This window comes from Ruditapes philippinarum, unplaced genomic scaffold, assembly GCF_026571515.1.
Source record: "Ruditapes philippinarum isolate M1 unplaced genomic scaffold, ASM2657151v2 ctg2012_1_1_1_1, whole genome shotgun sequence".
Taxonomy (NCBI): Eukaryota; Metazoa; Mollusca; class Bivalvia; order Venerida; family Veneridae; genus Ruditapes; species Ruditapes philippinarum.
Window position 1 is genome coordinate 98,930 of NW_026864155.1, and position 21,921 is coordinate 120,850.

A 21,921-nucleotide genomic window follows, 5' to 3' on the forward strand; every position below is an offset into this window, starting at 1 on the left:
AAGCAATCTTAGTCTTGTCCAGTATACCGGTACATGTAGGTTAAATAGATGTGTACTCGTCGAAAACAATCTCAAAAAGTACTTATAATAATACTAAAGTATAACAAGTTTAGTTTACCAAAATTCCTGCTAGGGCAACACTAAATTAATTAATAAGGTTATAAACAGACGTTCAGGTGTAAAAGCTGGAAGGAAAGAGTTACGTGTATCTTAGAAATATATATATTTTTAATACCTATGTAACTATATAAAGTAACAAAATCTAGGGTATTTCATGGCCATTATGGCAAGATCTAGGTCATTATGCAATTTTGGCCGCCATGCTACTCGGCATTATTTTTCCAAAATGGCCTTCGTGTTCATAATTTCCTTCGGGCCTGCGGCCCTCCGGTCACTATGCACATCTTCGGGCCATTATCACATAATGGCGAGCAGCAACCAAGTATTAACCTTTAAATAATGGCCTAAAAAAGGTTCTGGAAAACAATGCTGCTGATGATAGTCGTAACCAATACATGCATTTTGTAAAATTTGAAGCAATGATGATTCCATAGTCGTTTACTAACGCTCGCTTTCATCATTTTATTACTCAACAATAACGATTGTTAAGCAGTATCATGTAGATGTAGTAACCTTTGACATGAAACGGGCTATAACTGACAAAGAAAAAGACCACATAATGCTTTTCTGATGCAATAAACAAATAGACTTGTCCATTTGAAGGGGGAGCACAGTGTATTTACAGAAAACAGGAAATAATTTAAACATGCAAAATTACATAAATATTGTCGTTCAGATACATTGTGTGATTAGTAATAACATATTTGCCATTTTTTTATATAAACTTTGCTTCTTTTGTTCAATGGATAGAATTATACTGTTTTTGTCGTCTGCAACCAGTAACTGTGTTAACCTCTAAACTAAAAGTAAAACATCCTGATATCAAAATAGTGCTATCCTTAGAACAATATGGCGCACTTCATATACATTTTGAATGTTTTGATTTTAGGTGAGTTTCAATATTGTCACGTCGCAGTGTCCTTCTCCAATGTAGTTACATTTTACTGTATGATAATATCTTTACCCATCTGTGAAGCAATTCTATGTATATCAAAATTTTGATAATGATGCTTGTTTTCTAAATAGCAAAGTACATGACAAGATATTGATTTTTCTACTCATAAGTAATTTTATATGTTTTTTTTTTTTTCAATTTCAAAGGAAATGACGGATATTGTGGATTTAACTACCTGAATAGTACATTTTACAAAATCAGAGTGTTGCTCTATGGAGATTGTTATGCTAACAGAAATTATTTTTGCAAAAGTGAAACAGGTATTAGTTATATTTTGTACATTAGATTACATCACCCAATCTGATAAGAATTAGCTCCTAAATAACGGTACGCATTAGGATCTAACTACCATCCATTGGTTGTCATCTTGTATTTATCTTTCAAACAATTAACAAATTAAAATGGTTTCTGATTGGGGAAAGTTTTAATAATTTTAAGTATTCATTTTAATGTTTTCAAAATTGTAAAAGAGACAACAACAAAAAACGTTTGAATCAGCAGAAGGTCTTCGGAGACCGGTGACGGTCGAAAACCGGGTTCCGAAGAAAGTCGATTAGAAGGTTAACCGCCTGCATCATCCAGACGTTTGAGATTTTGTTTCATACGTTCTACAATAATGTTTTCATTCAAACATTTATTTTTTTATTCTTTTAATTGCACTTAATATTCTTTCATATACCCATTTGAAACTACCATATGTGCATGAAGTATAGATTTCATTACTAATTTAAATGAAACAAACTATACAACGTTGATAAACCAATCATGTACGGTTAACAGATCACTTGCTCCAACATGTACCGAAAAAGGGTCACGTACAACTCCATGCCTTAAAAGTTAATCACATACCAATACGCTGCTTTTCATAATTTTGAAAGCGATGCGGTTTCTAATTATAACCGCTTAAACACAAGTACTGAGAAGTTAATTTTTACGATTTCGAGAACATGCATGGCGTTGTCAATATAGCTGGCAGGTAACTGGCAAAACAATCTTACCCATTAAAAATGAGTCTATTTAAGCAGTTATTTTTTAAAATTTACTTTAATCTTATACGATGTCAATTAGGTCTACATGTAAGGAATATGCAGATCTGAACATGAGTCAGATTGATTACACTAACATACTTTAAATTTGCAAAAATGCTTCGTATAAAATGTAAACATTAATTGTAAACTTTAAACTATGAATTTCAAATTAAGGTAAAACAAGTCATTTATTTTGAATACTGTGATTTCTTGTGATGATAATAATTATAACAAGCATAATTAGATTTCTTTTTTAAATATTTGTGTAGGATATTATTTAGCATATGTTTCCTTTAAACTTTACAGGGACGTTGGAGGTTTTTAACAGTACTCGAGAAAGTGTCCACTGTAACTATAGCGTTCAAATAAAAGACTTACACAGCAATAGATTAAGAATTAAACCAGGATACTATTGGAATTTTGGAACATTGCATGGAAAAGGTAAAACTTGTTATCATGCTGATATTTTTATAATTTGAAATTTCTGAAAGAAAAGGCCAGAGCACGGATACATTGTTTGGAACATTTTGAAATTTGATGTTTAATATTTTTACGTAAATGACACTAAAATTCCAAACACGGTGCTATTTATAATATGCAAATATGTATGTAAGCAAGATAGATAATCAGTGCACATAACTATTAACGGAAAAAATCAAGTTGCAAGGCATGCCATGTTTAATATAAAAGGAAGCATAGATATGCAGACTTATATCATATTATTGGAGATATAAAATAATAAAACTTAACACAGGCAAAGCTATGTTTAACTTATACAGGTATATAAAAGTTAAAGTTGGGAGCATCACATTAACTATAGTGGATTCGTTATCGAAATAGTCAATAAAACATATAGGTAGCTTTAAGCATATACAATGATTATCATGCAATTTATTTGTACTTTTGCAGCTAGTAAAGCTAGAACAATGGTGAACAACTTAAACAGTAAGTAGCAAAGTCAACGTTTTAATTTATAAAAGTCTGTGTTCTCTACACTCATCTCTTACCTTAGGTGTCATGTAAGAGGGTTCACAGCTGAACAAAATCTATTTTGTTACTTTAATATCATATCCGTTGAAAAAGGGTAAAACATAAAGTAACTTAATAAATATTGCAGCTGACAAACTTTCCCTGAGTATAAAATTTTTTGTCAACAAAACACATTATAAATAATGATTCTATAACTAAATAAGGTTTGTTAAAATAAGAACAATAATTTAACAATATATATATTGCGTTCAAAGGTTTTACCCCTACAATGAGAAACAAAATCATTCTGAGATATCATCAAAATGTTTTCGATTTTCTCTAATTAGCATCATTTACAAAATAAATCAAATGAATTAATTTTCTAATTCCAGGTACATTATGTGGAGCCTTTAAAAGTTCAATTGGAATGTATTATGCAAATTGTAACGTGAAACGTTATTCGTTATGTAAGTAGTATATACGGTTTGTAAAGTATTTCAAGTTGTATACATATTCATTATCTCCTCAGTTTTGTCTGAATTTCAATACAAGTGCACTCGAATGCAGGTGATTCTGTGTTCCTGTGCCTTTTTTGAGGGGGATGGATACACTCATTGAATGTTTCCGTTTTTGCTGATATTTGTTTTCATAACTTTTGTTATACATGGTTTCAGCTAATTATGGGGATACAAAGTTCAATCATATAGCATGCGTTATCGGGAGTTTAAAGTTTATTAAGCTAGAAACAGAAAATGAGCAAGTTGTAACTTTAAGCGTTAAGTTGGATCTTTTGTGTCATCATTTTAAAAGATGATAATATGTGAAAGAATGACAAAACAAATTATTTTAAATCGTGTTATCATCTGCAGGTTCTAGCCATGGGAATGGTCCAATTAATAACGTTTGTTTTGATGGTAAGTGTTAAATATATTGCTCATATACTTCTTATCTTAGTTCAAAGATCTTTACCTTAGTCTAATTGTATTCGAAGTCATCAGCTTTTACAAAATGCACTATTTTGGGACACGCATATTGAACGCGTAAAAATACTGCCCTCATATTTATTCTTTGCAAAGTTAGTTTGCTAATTTAGAATTATTTTTTTCCAAGCTAAAATGGATAAAAAATGTTAAAATTATAACTAGATAAGCATTATATATGTTACCGAAAAAAGCATAGTTGCAAACAAGTATAGGTGACGGATTAACCGTATAGTACTGTATACATAACACAAAACAATAATAAAAAAAATGAAAATCAAAAATATTTTCACTAATTTTCTCTATTTAGTCAATGATAGTAAAATAAATTTAGAATCAAACCTATTACAGTACAGTTAACAACAGATATAGAATTCATTTTATGATACTCACAAAAGACTAACCCGACGTGAATAAAAAGATGTACATTTGTGTGTGGTTTGAACAAATTGCTAATCGTATAAAATATACTTTAACATTGTCTCCACTAATTCACTATTAAGCAACGATTAAGGTTCTGAGTGGGTATATATTAATTGTTTTTAAGATATTACGAGATGAACTATGACTCGACAATTGAAGTCAGATATGTCAAACTAAGAATGGGTCAAATGACTATTAATAAATTATTTCTACACTACATAAACACAGCAGTATTTGACAATTCTTATTCAAAGGAAATATCGTCATAGGAACAGTTATCATGTTTCATGTTATTTCACAAATTATTTATTATACACGTTTTGATTTTTAAATTTTACTATTACAGTAATATTATTATATATTAAAAAGGTATGCAGCAATGCACTCAGAACTAAAAAGTATTACCTAGCTAAAACATTTGCTTTTTAACGTTGTTGCTTTTGCCAATTTGTGAGTCATTTTTTAAGGACACACGCCTAAAGTAACTGAATCCAGCACAATTGTCACCAGAACAGAACACACTACCAATGTCACAAACCCAACGACAATGTCGATGACAAGTCGCCAACAAACAACTGCAGATACATCCCATAAAACAACCAAACATCCAATGACAGTTCTAACTTCAATCAAAGATAAAACAAATGTGAAAAAGACACATCCGCAAGAGGAAGAGCAAAGCTCAGGTTGTATTTATTTATTTATTTATTTATTTATTTATTTATTTATTTATTTATTTATTTATTTAATACCTGATGTATATGTTTGCATGACCTTCGATAGAAACATCGTCAAGTTTATATATTAGAAATTTTCATCTTTAAATCTTTTATTTTCTTAAACTGAAATATTTCGCATGTATGGTCACCATTATCAAAAGCAAAGTAAAATGTTTCAGTATGTAATGAATCCCTCGCAAACATATATTATAAACATTTCAGTATCTTATTTTTATTGACAAATTGGGAGAAAAAGTTTTGCGTTGGAATCATTTCTTGGCATGCTAATGATTATTTCCAATGAACATATTTTCAATAGAGAGATCATTTGATGAAAAGCCGAAATTGAACACGAACAACCCTATCAGGACATTGTGTAATTGCAAATAACCTCTTGAACAGCCAATGAAAGGCGTGTTTATGAAATAATTGTGATTGATGGACTGAATAACAAATAGCTAATATACTGTTGATGTCTTGTAATGACAACTTAACCAATTTTAATGTCAAACGGTAAAATGATATTGTTAAGGTTATCTCTCCACATCACATAAGATTTTCAAGGGTTTCTTGATATTTTATATGAAAAACATTAGTCCGTTCTAATTAAGCAATGATCTTATGTACACTGTTTACATATTACCTTAATATAAATATAGAAATGTTGCAATCATTTAATTCATGAATTGTGTATTTCAAAGAAACATGTTGATTAATGCTGTGTTCTTTTCCACAATGACATATTTCAGATATAGGGATAAAAGTTGGTGTACCACTAGGTATAATATTACCTTTGACATGTGGGGTTTTAATTATCATTTATATTTACAGGAAAAGGTAATATTTATATTTATTTATATTTACGTAATTATTTTTAAAGCATTGTTTTCGTAGTTAAACCAGTGCCATACTTTACATTTCTTTTCTTAGAAATATACTTGATAAAAATAAACACATATAAGTTTTATTATTTCGTTTCAAGAATGAAATGTTGGCAGTCAAGCAATCCAAAACATGAAAAAGGACGCATGAATCCGTTTCACGATCAAGAAACTTCGCCAGCTCACGGTCAGCTCATCGTTTACTCAGAAAGTAATCAAGAAACTCCAAAATCATCTGATCACCACATACATGAAAATTATCTCACAGATATAAGTGCACAGTATGCTGTTGTCACAAAACCTAAAAAGGGCGACACAAAATCCAGAAAAGATAATTACTCAAATAAATCGTGTCAAAACGCAACGAATGATGAATATGATGATGATGATGAATATGATGTTGCTGGTAGGTTTCAAAATAGTAGATCTAATCAGTCGGACAATCTATACAACCATTTTGAAAGCGTGGACGAGTATAATTCGACATCTTTCGTAAGGGAAGGAGAATGTAACAATTTGTACAACACAACAGAAGACCGCAATCTCGTTGAACCTGATTACGACTCAACAATTCAGGTGAATAATACAACATTGCCTGATGACGTTTATAACCATTTATCTCAAGGTGAAAACTACTATGACTCTACATCAAATACTAGAAATAAATGATAAGACAAATTTGCTGAACAAATCAAGTGTAACAGAAATTTATTGTTTATTAGAACTGCCTTACTGCGTGTCATTTACAAGTTTGTTGTATGGTTAATATAAAGTTTATGTAGAAGCTGTAATAATTTGTCTATTGCTGCTAAAATATTGATCATCGTCGGTTAATGATACCAGTACTTCTAGTGTTGAAGATGGAACTGCTATATCCAGTACTTGATCCCGCTCAAATGAACAATCAACTCAGTTTAATATTTGATGTGTATTTTGTGTCTAAATATACTTCAGACCATGAACCCGTCAGCAAATGAACAATCAACTCAGTTTAATATTTTATGTGTCTAAATATACTTCAGACCATGAACCCGTCAGACCACATACATACCGAACAAGACATTTCGGAAAAAATATTTTGGATATCTCGGACATGATTTATGGGCACTTCTGACAGTGCAATCAATGTTTGAAATATTTCGCACCATGTATTTTTGTTGATTTTGGTAGGCATCTAAGTGTGAATGCATGCTATTTTGAATAATGATTTAAATGAATATTGCACTGTAAATTTGATAATGTTTCTTCACCCTTAACCTGTTTAATATTCTTAGACGGACTGTGCAGCCTACAGTCAGCTTCCATTTTTAGGCAAAGGAGATATTTTGAATTCTTAATTATTATTATCTACCATTAAGCCAACGCTTCGTATGATATTAGTTGATAGGTTGTTCAACATTTTTGTTTGAAATTTTGAATTAATTGCGACAGGTACATAGTTTGAGAATTTAGTTTTGTGCTCGTCCAAATATATTGCCGTATAATATCATTTTCATGCTATATTACACCCACATAAATGATGTATTGACGTCACGTGGTAATCTTAATCAGACAGAAATATTTGATTTGATAAACAATACTATCGCTCATCCAGAGTTATATAATTGAAATTACTTGATGAGTTTCAGAATGTGTTAATTGCTTAAACATTGCAGAGTCGTAAACGAAATAATGATTATGGTCATCAGTGCAGTGTACGAAGTGAATTGAACAATTGAACAAACAGACATTAACTTAGATTTTCCGATTGCCACTATACTTGAACTGTAAGGAGCAAATCAATAATAAAAGGAAAGACGAACAAGGAAACTAAAACAAAACAAAAACAAAATGAAACGTTTGGCAAATAGATGATACCTTTTACACTAATGTATTAAAAATTATGCAATCGGTTTGGAAGTTTGGAACTTGACAGATCATGAGATACGTAAAGACCAATTTGCGACACAAAGCTCATAGAAGTTTGACTGAGTTTTGCTTTTACAACACATGTGAAATGAACAAGATCGTTTGATGTCAGGACTCTTATTTTATAAAGAGTAACTGCACTCGAGGCAAACTAAAAAATAAATCAGAAAAAAAAATCTGGGAAGCATTAATCACAACAAAATAACATAAGAATTGCAGAGCCGATTTGATTGAGTCTGTACATGAGGGATAATGAATGTGTGCAACATCCCTCACGCCCCCTAGCACCGGCTTGAGCGGTACCAAATTCTCAACACTTAATAGTGTTGGCATCAATGATCCCGAAGGACCAGAAAATATAACAACACTGAAGTGAAGTACGGGGCAACTTTTTACGGCTGCCACACGGCAATTGAAGGCAACTTTGAGCGCATTTAATAGAAACACACAGTAAAATTTATGAATAAAATGTGTAAAAGAAATGTATGAAAACAATGTACTTGGGAAATAAATAGAAAGTGTTTTCTACTTTTCAGATAAAAACTGACTTACTTGCCATTATGAGTAATAATGATCTATTTCTGAAAGAAAATATGTGTAATCTATAAAGGAAACGCAGAATAATCTTGTTTCACGACAAAATGTTTGTATATTGTATATGTATTTTCTCAATATGGTTTGCATAAATGATTAGATAAACCTTTGTGTACTTTATTTGTGATTTTAACAAAGATATTTGTAAAGAAAAGTTAGATGAACTACAATTCATGTTACTTATTAGAAGAAGACTCGTAATAATAGATAATTTAAAGTAAATGCTTTCAATGTTTCCTCGAAAATTGAAATGAATATTGCACACATTTACATCGTGTATGAACAGATTTTTTCTGCAAGATGAAATCTACGTCAAAAGACAATAATATTGAACAAAAATTAAAGCACAGATGTTGAATTTACCAAAGGGGACACAAATAAAAGCAATTTAAGACACTATCACCTTTTAAAAGCATGTTGTACGATTTTTGAAACATTTAGACCAAAAAATATCTTTCTCACTTATCGATAGCTAGCTACTTCTTCAAGTCCTTAAAGAGTGCTGTGAGTTTTATTAGCATAAATCATACATTTACAAAAGGAGAATTAACATTTTTATCTGAGACATGACATTGTATAATATGAACATATAAATAGAAATTATGAAATCCTAACCAAAGATAATTAAAAGAAAGAGATAGACTTGATCAACCTATTAATATTTCCATCTTGACCATAGTTTCTAGACAACGCGATAATGAAACTGTAGAACATCAACAATGTCATAAACATTTCTGCTAAACCGGTACACATCGATCATGTTGTAATGAATATATATGTCAACGACGTTTATCATAGCGAGGGACACTATGCACTTCAAGTTTTACATACATTAATTACAGAAAAAAATCTTATAGAATATGAAATTTATTAAATAAATATTTTGCAAATGGTTATTACAAAACAGTGTTTTTATTTAACAGGAATAGTGTTCAAATTTAGATAATATCTTGATTTTCCAAAAACAAAGCATGACCATGAATGCGTTTGTTAGTCGAATACAATCTTTGACTTGATATAGATTGCAAAAAATTAGAATTTGATAGAAATCATACTCTGATAAAAACGAGCAAACAAACAAACCAAACAAATTAATGTGGTAGGTTAGCCTTGTGTAACATGTGTTTTATCCTTTCTTATGAGAATATGTTTGTTTACTCATATATGTTGTATTGAAATAATACGCCTTCGTCAAACTTTTTTAGTAGTCAGTGTCACATTCAGTTTCCGTATTTTAGAAAGAAACGCCGTGCATATTTCCAGCATTTTGTTGGCTGGATTTTTTCTGGCTGCAATGACCATAAACATGTTGCAATCCATAAAAATAAACAATCACAACTAAAGCTATATATACTAATGTATATTATTTTATCATTTTAAACGATTTTAATTAGTTATGTTTGGTCATCAGTACAAGTTCTCTCAAAGCGTTTAGAATAATTTTATTCTACTTCATTAGAACATTCCAATAAAGAGGAATAGACGGCAAGAATTTTTTAAATTGTAATCTTGACGGAACGACGTTTGAAGAATCAATAGTGAAACCATTAGGTATTGATGTATTGTACACATAAATTTCAATAATTATGTCAATATAATGAATTGTTAAAATAAGCTATAAAATCACGGCAACCTTAATCTGTTTTTACAAGCATATAAGATATCGTAATTTTAAACAATTGAAAATTAGGTAATGGTTTGAACCACGAAATTGCAATACTTTATAGAACTACACTTCATAATGTAAGTCTATAGAAAAAAAATAACAGAAGGGTACAAATTATGTATAGATGTCAATGTTTTTAGCTCTTAATGATTTTTACAATTTAGTTGTAAAGCAAATAAAAACAAACAAAACATATTAAGACAGTGATAAAATAATTTATAAAATGATGAATATAATACAGCTTGAGTTAATTGTTTACTTAATTGGGTGGTGAGTTTTTTTCAACAATTGAATTGTTATTTTTGCATGTGTATTTAATATCTCAAATGAAAAGATCTTGAACAGTTCGTTGTAAACAGAAATGAAAGACAGGATATTACTTTTATATATTAAGATTCATCAATTGTGTGTTTCACTAGATAAGTGATTATTCTATTTTTGTCGATATGTTATCTTTCCCGTCTGTAAGGACTTCCTTCTTTGGTATCATTTTTAGTATTAACAACTTAATCATTGTAAATATTGATGTGTAAATAGAAGATACTTTTGATTGATAAAGTGGCCAAGGTTTCATATAACGTAAAGTAGAATGTTCAAATTCACAAGTGCTTAAAATAAGTGAAATAAATCTCATCTTGACTAAAAAGTTTGCAAACTGCAAATCATTATTTCATACTCGTATAGAGCGAGTAAAGAAAGAAAATGATTTTTTCTCACTCCTTATTTTTGATATATTTCATATTTCAAAACAAGTTTAATTCTATACGTATTAGCGTATTAGCTTTTATCTACTAGCTGTACCAAGTCGTGAGTAAAATAGTACGTAGTGCAAAGCGAGTCATGCATTTTATTTCGCTGATAAAATTATTTCATTGGTTAGCATATTATATTAATTTTAACACCATTTGAAATGAAAAAATATTGATAGTATACGGTATTTTAAACTTTATTTCAAATTTTCTTTTTTTAGCCTTGCTTGGCATCCTTCTTCACTTTATTGTTGTTAGATTGTTCTGGTCCTTCGGGATTCATTGATTCCAGGTACAGACTAATTAAACAGAGTCTGGAATTTTCATTTAATATAATTGTTTTCATATCTTCTGAGGGATTACCCCTTTTCCATATTTTAAAGTTATAAGTTTATACCAGGACCTAAACAATAGTTTATTTGGTAACAATCGGCTTTTAACTTATCTAAAACGTGACCTTTAACGTGTTACCTTATTAAAAATGTAAATTAGAAGAAGTTAACATTATTTCATCCTAATCTTATATCATCACATAAACTCAATATATGAATAAATAAAATAAAGTATTATAACTAAGAAACAAACCACCACAACAACAAAACAAAGCAACGTTGTTTAAGCCATTTTTGATATATTGCGTTATCAATAAAAGCTAAATACTTGATACACCCGTCTCTATAAAGTACATTATTTATTATTATTTGCCTTTATTTCATGCATTCCAGTGTTTTATTACAATAAATCAGATGATTATATTCTGATAAACCACTAGTGAAATTTATAAAATATAATTTTCACTGTAGCCGGATTATATCTGAATGCGGGTGAAAAGAAAATCATAACTAAATGGAATAACAGGCAGAAATAAATGCCGTCACAAGTAAATTTTGCTTCTTTAGGCAAAGAAAGTCGATGTCACCATACATCATTTTAAAAATGTAACAAAATTAGAGAAATTTAAAAGAACTATATTTCAAAATTGATGATGTGACGTCATGATGTGATAACGTCACAAAGGAGAATGCGCGACGTTACGCGGCAAAATCAGTAAAAAAATACTAAAAATCACTTAAAAAGCATGAAATAAAAAGAACATTTATTTGTTTACATATAAGATTGAAATATATTTCATTCGTGAACACCAGCTATTATATTTTCACTCGTGGCGACGCCACTCGTGAAAATATTGCATCTGGTGTTCACTCAGTGAAATTATATTTCAATCTTACATGCAAAACAAACAAATATCCTCTATATCAAAATTGATCTCACAAAATTGATTAAACATAACATTAAGCACGTTCTACTGTGATAAAATTGGTGATTTAAACAAATACAAATCAGGGTACAAATTTTACACAAGTTCCTGTACAAATCTAACAGTAAAATATTTGTCGATACTGAAGACAGCAGGGTTTGAAATTCACATTTAAGATTACTGTTATCGTTTAAAGTGTTTAAACTACCTTATCTCATGTTATGTATCACGAGTTTAATATTGGATTATAATGAAGGACTATGCTTTTTTGGTATTTATCGTTTTGATAAAAGTGTTAGTTTCCTTAACAGAAGGTACTTAAACTTGTTTTTATACGAGTAACGTTACATATATTTTCAATCCTAATCGTATATCGTCGTTAGTTATTTATATAAGAAAAATGTATTCTTATAAATAAATGTTCCTTATGTCTCAAAATTACATATTTGTAAGATAGGTCCGATAAAACAACGTCTTTCATAGGCGTCAAGGATTTTCTTTTGTAAAGTTAAAACCATACTATTTTCTACTTACATACTATAAGCTACATTTGCTGTTGTTGTTTTTTTCTAATTTTCAAAAATTAAGTGAAATAACATTGTCGTGTGTATAATGATGTTATACATTTATTTTATAATTATTTCATTATTTTGTTTTTTCCCCAATCTCTAAAAGGTTATCCACCGAGTGTATCTTGTAACATGGAGAGTTCCACTTGGCAAGATGCAGGAATACACTGTATAAGGAGAGGTAGTAAAATGTTTCCATATGAGACTGGTTTAGGTGGAAATATAGATAAACTCCATTTAAAAAGTGAAATAGATGTATGGACAGCTGATTATTTAATATTTTCTGATACCGGTAAGTAATTGTTTATGTAACTGTATGCATGAATATGTTAAGCTTTGTCAACATACTTTATTTTCGATAGTGTCCTTAACACATTTAGTATACAAGTACGAAAGGAATTACAATTGTAATTTAAAGGATGGATCTGTATCATAAATCGTCTGCTACCCCTTCATTGTTTTCATATATAAAGGCTTGCTTTTTTATTTTACAAATTTGGTTTACTTTGTTGCACCTTTTATTTATTACTTTTTAAATGAAATTTACTCGTATTTGATTTGTTTACTTTGAAAAATTCATCAATTGTTTCAGAAAATATATTTTATATACAGTTTTGAAATCACAACAAGTTAACATTTTCTTTTTATCAGTTTTCTGCTCAGGGAAACGGATAAACAAATAACAAGTACATGTATTCGGCCATTAGCTTATACAAAAGCAGACTGTCTTATCTATCTGAATTTGAAAGCACCTCAATATCACTTTCACACATTATAAAATGTAATTATTATACCATAAGGTAATGTTGCAATATAAATCATATTTGATTCAATCTTTTCATTTTCATTTTCAATTCAAAAAAATCTGTATCAAACTAACATTGTAATTCATCAAATAGATAAATACAGAATCCCTAAAGAAAGCCCAACACGGCAAAATTGAAAATGTTGCAGGCTCGGTTTGATTGAGCCTGTTCATGGACGGTACTGGAAAGTGCAAGTTACCGTCCACGCCCCCTAGCACCGGCTTAAGCAGAATTCAACATTTAAACATGAAATAGTAAAATTTTGAATTTAGAAACATCCGCAGATGTGTTCATACGGCGGTTATCATGGAACCTTCAATGTGACACTTCCGTGCCATTCCATGAAAAGCGGCGTATGGTCCCCAAGTAATAAAAAGCGTGTGCCCTAAACGAGAAAACAATGGGCGGAACTAAATAAAATGGAATTTTGAAAGGGGATCAGAGGTTATGAAGCCTGCGTATCACAGATAAGACGTCAAAAGACAAATTTAAAAAGCAGGCAACATATCCAAAGGGTGATTCAACATTATTCAAGTAGGAATATTGGAACCACCCAACTAGAAAATGCCGAAAAGTTGAAACTAAAAATACCACAAGCACACAATAATGCCGTGCTGAACGATCTTCAAGGATCGAAAATATAACATCATTGATTAAATGTACGGGGAGACTTTTTACAGCCGCCACACGGCACAAATAACACTGATGTGATCATAAAATAGATAAATACAGAATCCCTAAAGAAAGCCTCGTTTGCAATTTCCGAGTACAACAGAGCCAAATGATATCCACATTTTACTCCAATGAGCTGTATTTAATATAATACAAAACACCATTGTTTTTGAGTGTTTCCTTTTTCTTAATTCTTTAAGAATGTATATCATAAAATAAAGAGTTCATATTCGTACAAAGCTGAAAAACATATAATGGTTTAACGGCTATAGGTCCAATAGAGATCAGTATGGTACGCAACCATGTATACTAACTGCATGATATCGTTGCACTTTCTGTAGCAAGGTGACTTTATCGTATTATCCTTTTCTAGGATTTCTACATGCAATGTTTTTCAAAATGAACATATAAGCCGCGTTTTATTAATTTTGGTTTTATTAATTTTATTCATGTTTTGTTCATATTTTCATTATGAATCTTTTCAAGCTCTTGAGAGTTTATAAAATAGTAACATTGAACTGCATTGGTCAATGAACGTTCCATGCTAAGAGAATCATTTACGCTTTCAGAAAATTATTTTAGACCGGACAAATACTGTGGATTTAACTACCTCAACAGCACCGTATATGAAAACAATGAAACGTTTTATGGAGACTGTAACACAAATAGAAATTATTTTTGTAAAAATAAAGCAGGTAAACCTTTTTCTTATTTCTATATTATATTTCAATTTGCATAAACATTTAATTCATGTAAAATGTGAAAATCCACTACGGAAGAAAGCAAAACAGGTTAATATACATGTAGATGAGGTACAAATTATTGTCTTAGTATATATTAATATCTTGCAATAATGAATATAGGAGTCACCGTAAACATGCATGTAATTAGATTATTTATCTGTCATATTATCAAGTATAATTTTTGCTCGCACATACATTACAGGAAACTTAGTTGTGTATAACAACAGTCGGGAAAAAATTGATTGTGACTATAAGATTTCATTAACTGACTTGCAAAACATGAAGTCAGCAATTAAGCCAGGATTCTATTGGAATACCGGGGTATTGTATGGGACAGGTAATATTTGTATATACTCATTTTTTAACAAAATAAAAGCACCCCTTAAAAAACATTGTTTCAAACACTTAAAAATTTAGGTTATCATAAGTTTCTAAATAGTAAACAGGGCTATGTAATGATCACTTATGTGCTTATGTATGACATCTGTATTCTACATAAATATGTTCATGGCAAAGCACCATTGCAATTGCCGCTAAGTCTGACAGTGTTTTTTATTGATAGTAAAGATTACATCGGCAAAATGGATAGCACAACCAATAATTCAATAGTGATTTAGGTATTGTTTGTTAACCTTTATATTTAATAACTATCAAGCAGACTTGTGTGTCCTTTTCCAGTGGGAATAGCTAGTACAGAGGCGCATTACATCAAAAGTAAGTAGTACTATCAGAGTATCAATAACTAATTACCTGTCTTGACTACACACATCTTTCACCTAGGAGTTTCTGTTTAGAGAGTTAACGGTTGAACGACATCTTTTGGCTTCTTTTAAAACATATTTGTTGATAATTATAGCTTTTCTGAGAATGAATTATCAAATAAAAATGATAATTATATTATAAAGGGTGATTTGTTAACACAAACTTCTCTTGGATACAAAATAGTCAATTGTCAACAATTTAACAATGAATAATGAAAAAGATTACTGAATTAGACCAAAGTGTAAAAATTTATGTTGCTTTCAAAAGTTTTACCCCCTCAGTGAGAAACAAAATGCATTTTAAGATACTCATGATATGTTCGATAAAACTCTTTTTGTAAAATAATCTAGACTTATTAATTTTCCAGTTCAAGGTATATTATGTGGAGCCTATAGAAGTTCAATTGGATTGTATTATGCAAATTGTAAGGAGAAACGCTTTTCGTTATGTACGTTGAATATACGGTTTGTAAATAATTTAGAATTTAAAATCTCAGACAAGTTATATACATTGACATAACCTTAGTGTTCTAAGGTCTATCTGAAATTTCATTACATGCAGTCTTCTTGTCGATGGTCCTATGTTGCAAGTCTTTGGGGATGACGCTCATTGAATGCAGCCCTTTTATTGATCTTGGTTTCATATATGTTTGTTATTCATGATTTTTAACTAATGATAAGGGTACGACATAATGATAAATTATATAAAAATAAACTAATGCTATTAAATAGTGTATCATACGTTGTCGGCAGTTAAAAGTTTACTAGAAGCAACGCAGTTTTAGAGTTTTAAGTTGAAACTTGACCAGAAAATATAAATGTGAAAGCATTTTAATTTGGATCTGTGTTGTTTTCAAAAAATAAATTAAGTGCACCATCATGCTGAAATAATAATGAAAAAAGAACGACAAAATGAATTACTTTGTTCTTTGTTGTTATCCGTAGGTTCAAGCAATGGAAATGGGACAATAAATAACTTTTGTTTTGATGGTAAGTGTAAAACTTATTGCTAACATAAATCTTGTCTCGGTTTAGTTTTAAATCTAAAGATCTTTATCGTCATCGTATGGCATTACAGGTCATCAGAATTTACTCAATGCACTATTTTGGAACACGCAATGTCTTGCGCGTAGAGTTGTTGACATCACACTGATTGTTTGCGATGTTAAGTAAGAGTCTATGTTTGCATTTTTTTTCATTTTTTTAAAGCTATTTAAAATGAATATAAAATGTCTATATAAATAAAAATAGATAATCAATTTATATTTTTTTAAATATCATAGTCGCAAAGAAGTCTGGATGACAAAATAACTGTATATTGATTGGTTTTTATTTTGCTTATTGTGACTTATACAATAATATATTATATTATTGTATAAGTCACAATAAGCAAAATAAAAACCGTTTTTCACTATTTTATATTTGGTGAATGATACATAAAACATTCTGAATAAAAATCGTGACAAATCATTTTATAATTATCACGGAATGCTATTCCCACGTGTATGAAAAATTTGTGTGTGGTTTACACAAATTGCTATTCCTATAAAATGTACTTTGTTTTCGCTAAATCCCTATTAAACAACGACTGAGATTTCGAGTGCGTAAATATACAATGTAGTCAAGAGGTTACGAGAAAAGGATGACACGTCAATTGAAATGAGATATGACAAACTAAAATGGGGTCAAATGACGATAAATAAATTATTTCTAAGCTGAATGTACACACATTTATTTTATAGTTTTCATTGTAAGAGCACATCAGCATAGGAACAGTTTTCTTATCGCATGTAGTATTACAAGATGTTATATTATATATATCGACATTAAGACCTGTTGCATCTGTGGCTATATTACTCGAAACGTGTAATATTATGCAGGAATGAAAAAAATATGTATTTCCTAAATAAAACATATGCGCTTAATCTTTGTTGCATTTAACATATTTGTGTCAATTTGAAAGGGCATACGGCCAAAGTTACAGAAAACACTACAACTGCCACAGAACCAACGGCAATGTCGATGACAAAACGCCGGGTAACAATTGCAGATGCATCTCATACATCAACCAAACATCCAATGAAAGAACAGACTTCAACCAAAAATAAAACAAAAGCAATGAACATTCAACCACAAGAGGAAGAGCAAAGTTCAGGTTGTATTTTAATTAATTCTTTCTTTCAGATGTATACGTTTGCATGACTTCCGACAAAAATATCGTTCAGTTAATTTATTAGATCTTCTTATCTTGTTTCTTAAACTGAATTATTTCGTATGTATGGACATAAGCGTCATTCACAAAGTAAAATATGTTAGTCTCTGTTGCATCGCAAACATATCAAAACCTTTCAGCACCTTATTTTCATTGACAAATTAGGACAAATTCGATACAGAGAACATTCGGATACAAAAATGCCGAAAACGAACATGCACTCGTCAGAACACTGAACAGCCAATGAAAGGCTTGTTTAGGAAATTGTTGTGGTCGATGGTCTATACAACATACGTATACATGATGTAACATTGCTGTCTTGAGAATCACATGTTTTAATGATAACTTTAGTTTTGATTTCATAATAATTTCATTTTACTAAATGATATCGTTCGAACAAATGAAAAAAACATCAGACAAAAAAAGAAAACACACACACGATTTCAAAAGTATTTTGCCCCGTAATTGCTCATTGAACTTTAACATTTGATTAAAAAATATAGCATTACATTACTGAGGAAGGTTCTTGTAGACATTGCTAACGTATTGCAATAATAGAATAATATAATTGTTGCAATACTTTTATTCATGTGTATTTATTTTCCGCAATGATGCATTTCAGATATAGGGATAAAAGTTGGTGTACCACTTGGTATAATATTACCTTTGACATGTGGGGTTTTGATTATCATTTATATTTACAGAAAAAGGTAAGATGTGTATTAATCCATTAAAGGTCATGGTTAACGTAACTAAAATTCTGACATTTACATGGATTTTCAGAAACAGTAACTTACATATTAAGTTTAGAATTGTTTTTGCAGTTTAACCAATGCCATTGCCAATACATTTATTTTCTTAAAAAATTAATTTGATAAAACCTAAAATACATATATTTTTGTTTCGTTTCTAGCATAAAATGTTGGCAGTCTAGCAATTCAAAACATGAAAATGGACGTATGAATCAGTTTCACATTCAAGAAACTTCGCCAGTTCATGGTCAGCTCAACGTTTACTCTGAAAGTATTCAAGAAACTCAAACATCATCTGAACACCATACGAGTGAAAATAATCTAACTGACATAAGCGCACAGTATGCTGTTGTCAAAAAACCTAAAAAGGTTGACACAAAATCCAAAAAAGATAATTCCTCAAATAAATCGTATCCGAATGATGAATATGATGTTACTGAACGGTTTCGAAGTTATAGATCTAATCAGTCGGACAATCTATACAATCATTTTGAAAGCGTGGACGAGTACAATTCAGCATCTCTCTTTAAAAAAGAAGGAGAATTTAACAATTTGTACAACACAGCAGGAGACCACAGTTTCGTTGAATCTGATTACGACTCAACAACACAGGTGAACAACACAGCATTGCCTGATGACGTTTACAATCATGTATCTCAAGATGACAAGAACTATGACTCTACATCAAATACTAGAAATAAATGATAAGACAAATTCGCTGAGCAAACCAAGTGTTACAGAAATTTATTGTTCATTAGAAATGCGCATCAAAAACTAGCTTTTTTGTATGATTGATATATAGTTTATGTGGTATATATAGTTTAGTGCTTTATTATCTCAGTGATTTTACATTTTCTGATTGTTAATTAATAATGATACCAGTATTCCAAGTGTTGAAGTTGGAATACTATACAGTACTTGAACTGATAATTAGTGATGACCAGAACATCTAGTGTTGATGACGGAACTGCTATACCCAATGTTTGGTCCTTGTTTGTCTGTTCCCTCATGTAAGATATTTATCTATGCTGAGATGTTTTCAATGCTCAAGACAAATGAAAGGTTGCAACAGTCAATACAGCAACGTTTTTATTCTTTCATGTTTCTTTGCCTTCCATGTATATATGCAATAAGTTTAAACAGTATGCAACATATTTCTTTTATTATTTTGGATTTCAATTTATATTATGTGTAACACCATTATTCAAGGGAAGAAGAAAAACTCGCGATTTCTAAAGTATTTGAGATTTATTGAAACGGTGTGATATTAGCAGAACAAATATCAAACAAAACAGGTCAAATGTGTACAATATATGAGAAAGGAAAATAACATGCCATCATGTATATATGATTTTAATTCAAAGCATCAAACGCACAAGACACGAAATAAAACAAGTAAACATTATCTTGAAAATATATTATATAAAGCGATCGAAACAGGCCAAAAATTAACTGATACGATTTGAAAAGTTGAAGACAAAAATAAAAATTGCAAAGTATACATCATTGTCATTGACTTTTTAATTGGTTTACTATTCCATGATAATAACCAAGATACTCTCATGATAATACCTTAGTAGGTATGTCCCGGTACGTTACGATACCGAAATCAACTTGATTTCGGTAAAGTTACCGAAATCAACTTTTCATTACCGAAATCAACTTATAAAATCACAATTAAGCGTTTTATTATATTTTTTTCATTATTATATATTACAATAGGTTAAGTTTGACTTTCATGCAAAAAATCAGTTCGAAATAATCATTAATAATGATATTAGAAACAAATAACTAAATATCAAGATTATTCCCTGATTTGTCACGAACCGAAATATATGTTACAATACCGAAATCGACTTGTAAAATCACAATTAAGCGTTCTATTATATTTTTTTCATTATAATCTATTACAATAGGTTTAGTTTGACATTCATGCAAAAAATCAGTTCGAAATAATTAATAATTATGAAATTAGAAACAATACCTATATTTCAAGATTACTTCCCTGATTTGTCACGAACCGAAATATATGTTACCATACCGAAATCGGCTTGTAAAAGTTAAACTAAATATTTTCATAGATCTTGTTTAATTAATTAATATAAAATCATTCAAACTGAACCATAAACATAGGAAAATAATATTTAATTATAAAAAATGATGATGTTATAGACGGATATATGTATTTTATATCATGATTACTTCCCTTGTTATTAATGTGTTGCATTACCGAAATCAAATCGGATTTCATTTCAAAGACGAGAACAACCCCTAAAATATTTGCATGAATTTCAGAAGTCTATGAAAAAGGTATTTGAGTGAGTTTTAAACTTTGAATTCATATCGCTTATTTACAATGTTTAGTCAGATAACATTGCAGCGTATCATCTCTTTGATGTTTCTTAATGATTTCAAAATACAAGATTAAACAAAACTGTGTTTGAAGTTATCCGCCTAATTTAGATCACTATTAAAATAGTTGATTGGAAATTATCACAGAATTTAATTTAAATCCAATGATTATGATTTGATTAAAATAAAAAGACGTAGCAACAACAACAACAACAACAACACATCTTTTATTCACTCAAACATGCATACAACATGTAATATGAGGATAATGTCAAAATATTTAACGAGGCATTTATACAAATTGAGATCAGAATATAATTACTAAACAATATCAACATATCTATTACATATTATTAAATTAAATGCATATTTTGCTTAGGAAACAATTTTTTTTCTTTTTTTTTTAAACTTATTAAGAAAATGCAAACCTGAATTTTACAACATTCAAATACTGCTTGAACAGAATGTAAGATATTTATTACTAGGATAATGTAGCTATAAATGTGATATAATTTGTCATAAAAGTTGTAAAATAAATAAAGTAATAGCGGTAGCCATTCATCATAACACCTTTACTAATAAGGAGCAAGCACACACGTGCTCGGACAATGGAGGTGTTAGTTGACATAATTAACATACTCGTTAACCGCAATCCTTTAATATATACATCGGCGCATGGAAACTTTAAAATATCCAAACAACATAATTAGACATAATTATTTTGCATGAAAATAAAGCTGCTTGTCTCCATTAAGACAAAAAATACATTACAGTTTAATATAAAATGACGTATAGCGGCCATCC

At 30.0% G+C, this 21,921-nt stretch overlaps 2 protein-coding genes across 5 annotated transcripts in view; both read left to right on the plus strand.

Moving 5' to 3' along the window:
* LOC132724599 (uncharacterized) overlaps window positions 1-20,266 on the plus strand; it is a 54,854-nt gene extending 34,588 nt beyond the window's left edge. The window contains exons 3-10 of one of the 4 annotated variants that reach the window (XM_060709479.1): window positions 1,222-1,335; window positions 2,410-2,544; window positions 3,013-3,048; window positions 3,465-3,539; window positions 3,942-3,986; window positions 4,943-5,161; window positions 18,636-18,723; window positions 18,927-20,266. In XM_060709479.1, the coding sequence (XP_060565462.1) occupies window positions 1,222-1,335; window positions 2,410-2,544; window positions 3,013-3,048; window positions 3,465-3,539; window positions 3,942-3,986; window positions 4,943-5,161; window positions 18,636-18,723; window positions 18,927-19,470 (1,256 nt within the window). In that variant the 3' untranslated portion in view covers window positions 19,471-20,266. Of the gene's footprint in view, window positions 1-1,221; window positions 1,336-2,409; window positions 2,545-3,012; window positions 3,049-3,464; window positions 3,540-3,941; window positions 3,987-4,942; window positions 5,162-5,943; window positions 6,032-6,176; window positions 9,137-18,635; window positions 18,724-18,926 lie in introns of those variants that run through there. The other 3 variants (XM_060709476.1, XM_060709477.1, XM_060709480.1) reach the window with 3 other exon arrangements.
* Window positions 11,704-18,003, plus strand: LOC132724595 (uncharacterized). Its single transcript, XM_060709473.1, has 5 exons — window positions 11,704-13,111; window positions 14,867-14,992; window positions 15,243-15,377; window positions 15,719-15,754; window positions 17,765-18,003. Exons 1-5 carry the CDS (start codon window positions 12,952-12,954, stop codon window positions 18,001-18,003), a joined length of 696 nt encoding a protein of 231 aa, XP_060565456.1. The 5' UTR covers window positions 11,704-12,951.
* Window positions 20,267-21,921: the final 1,655 nt, after the last annotated feature.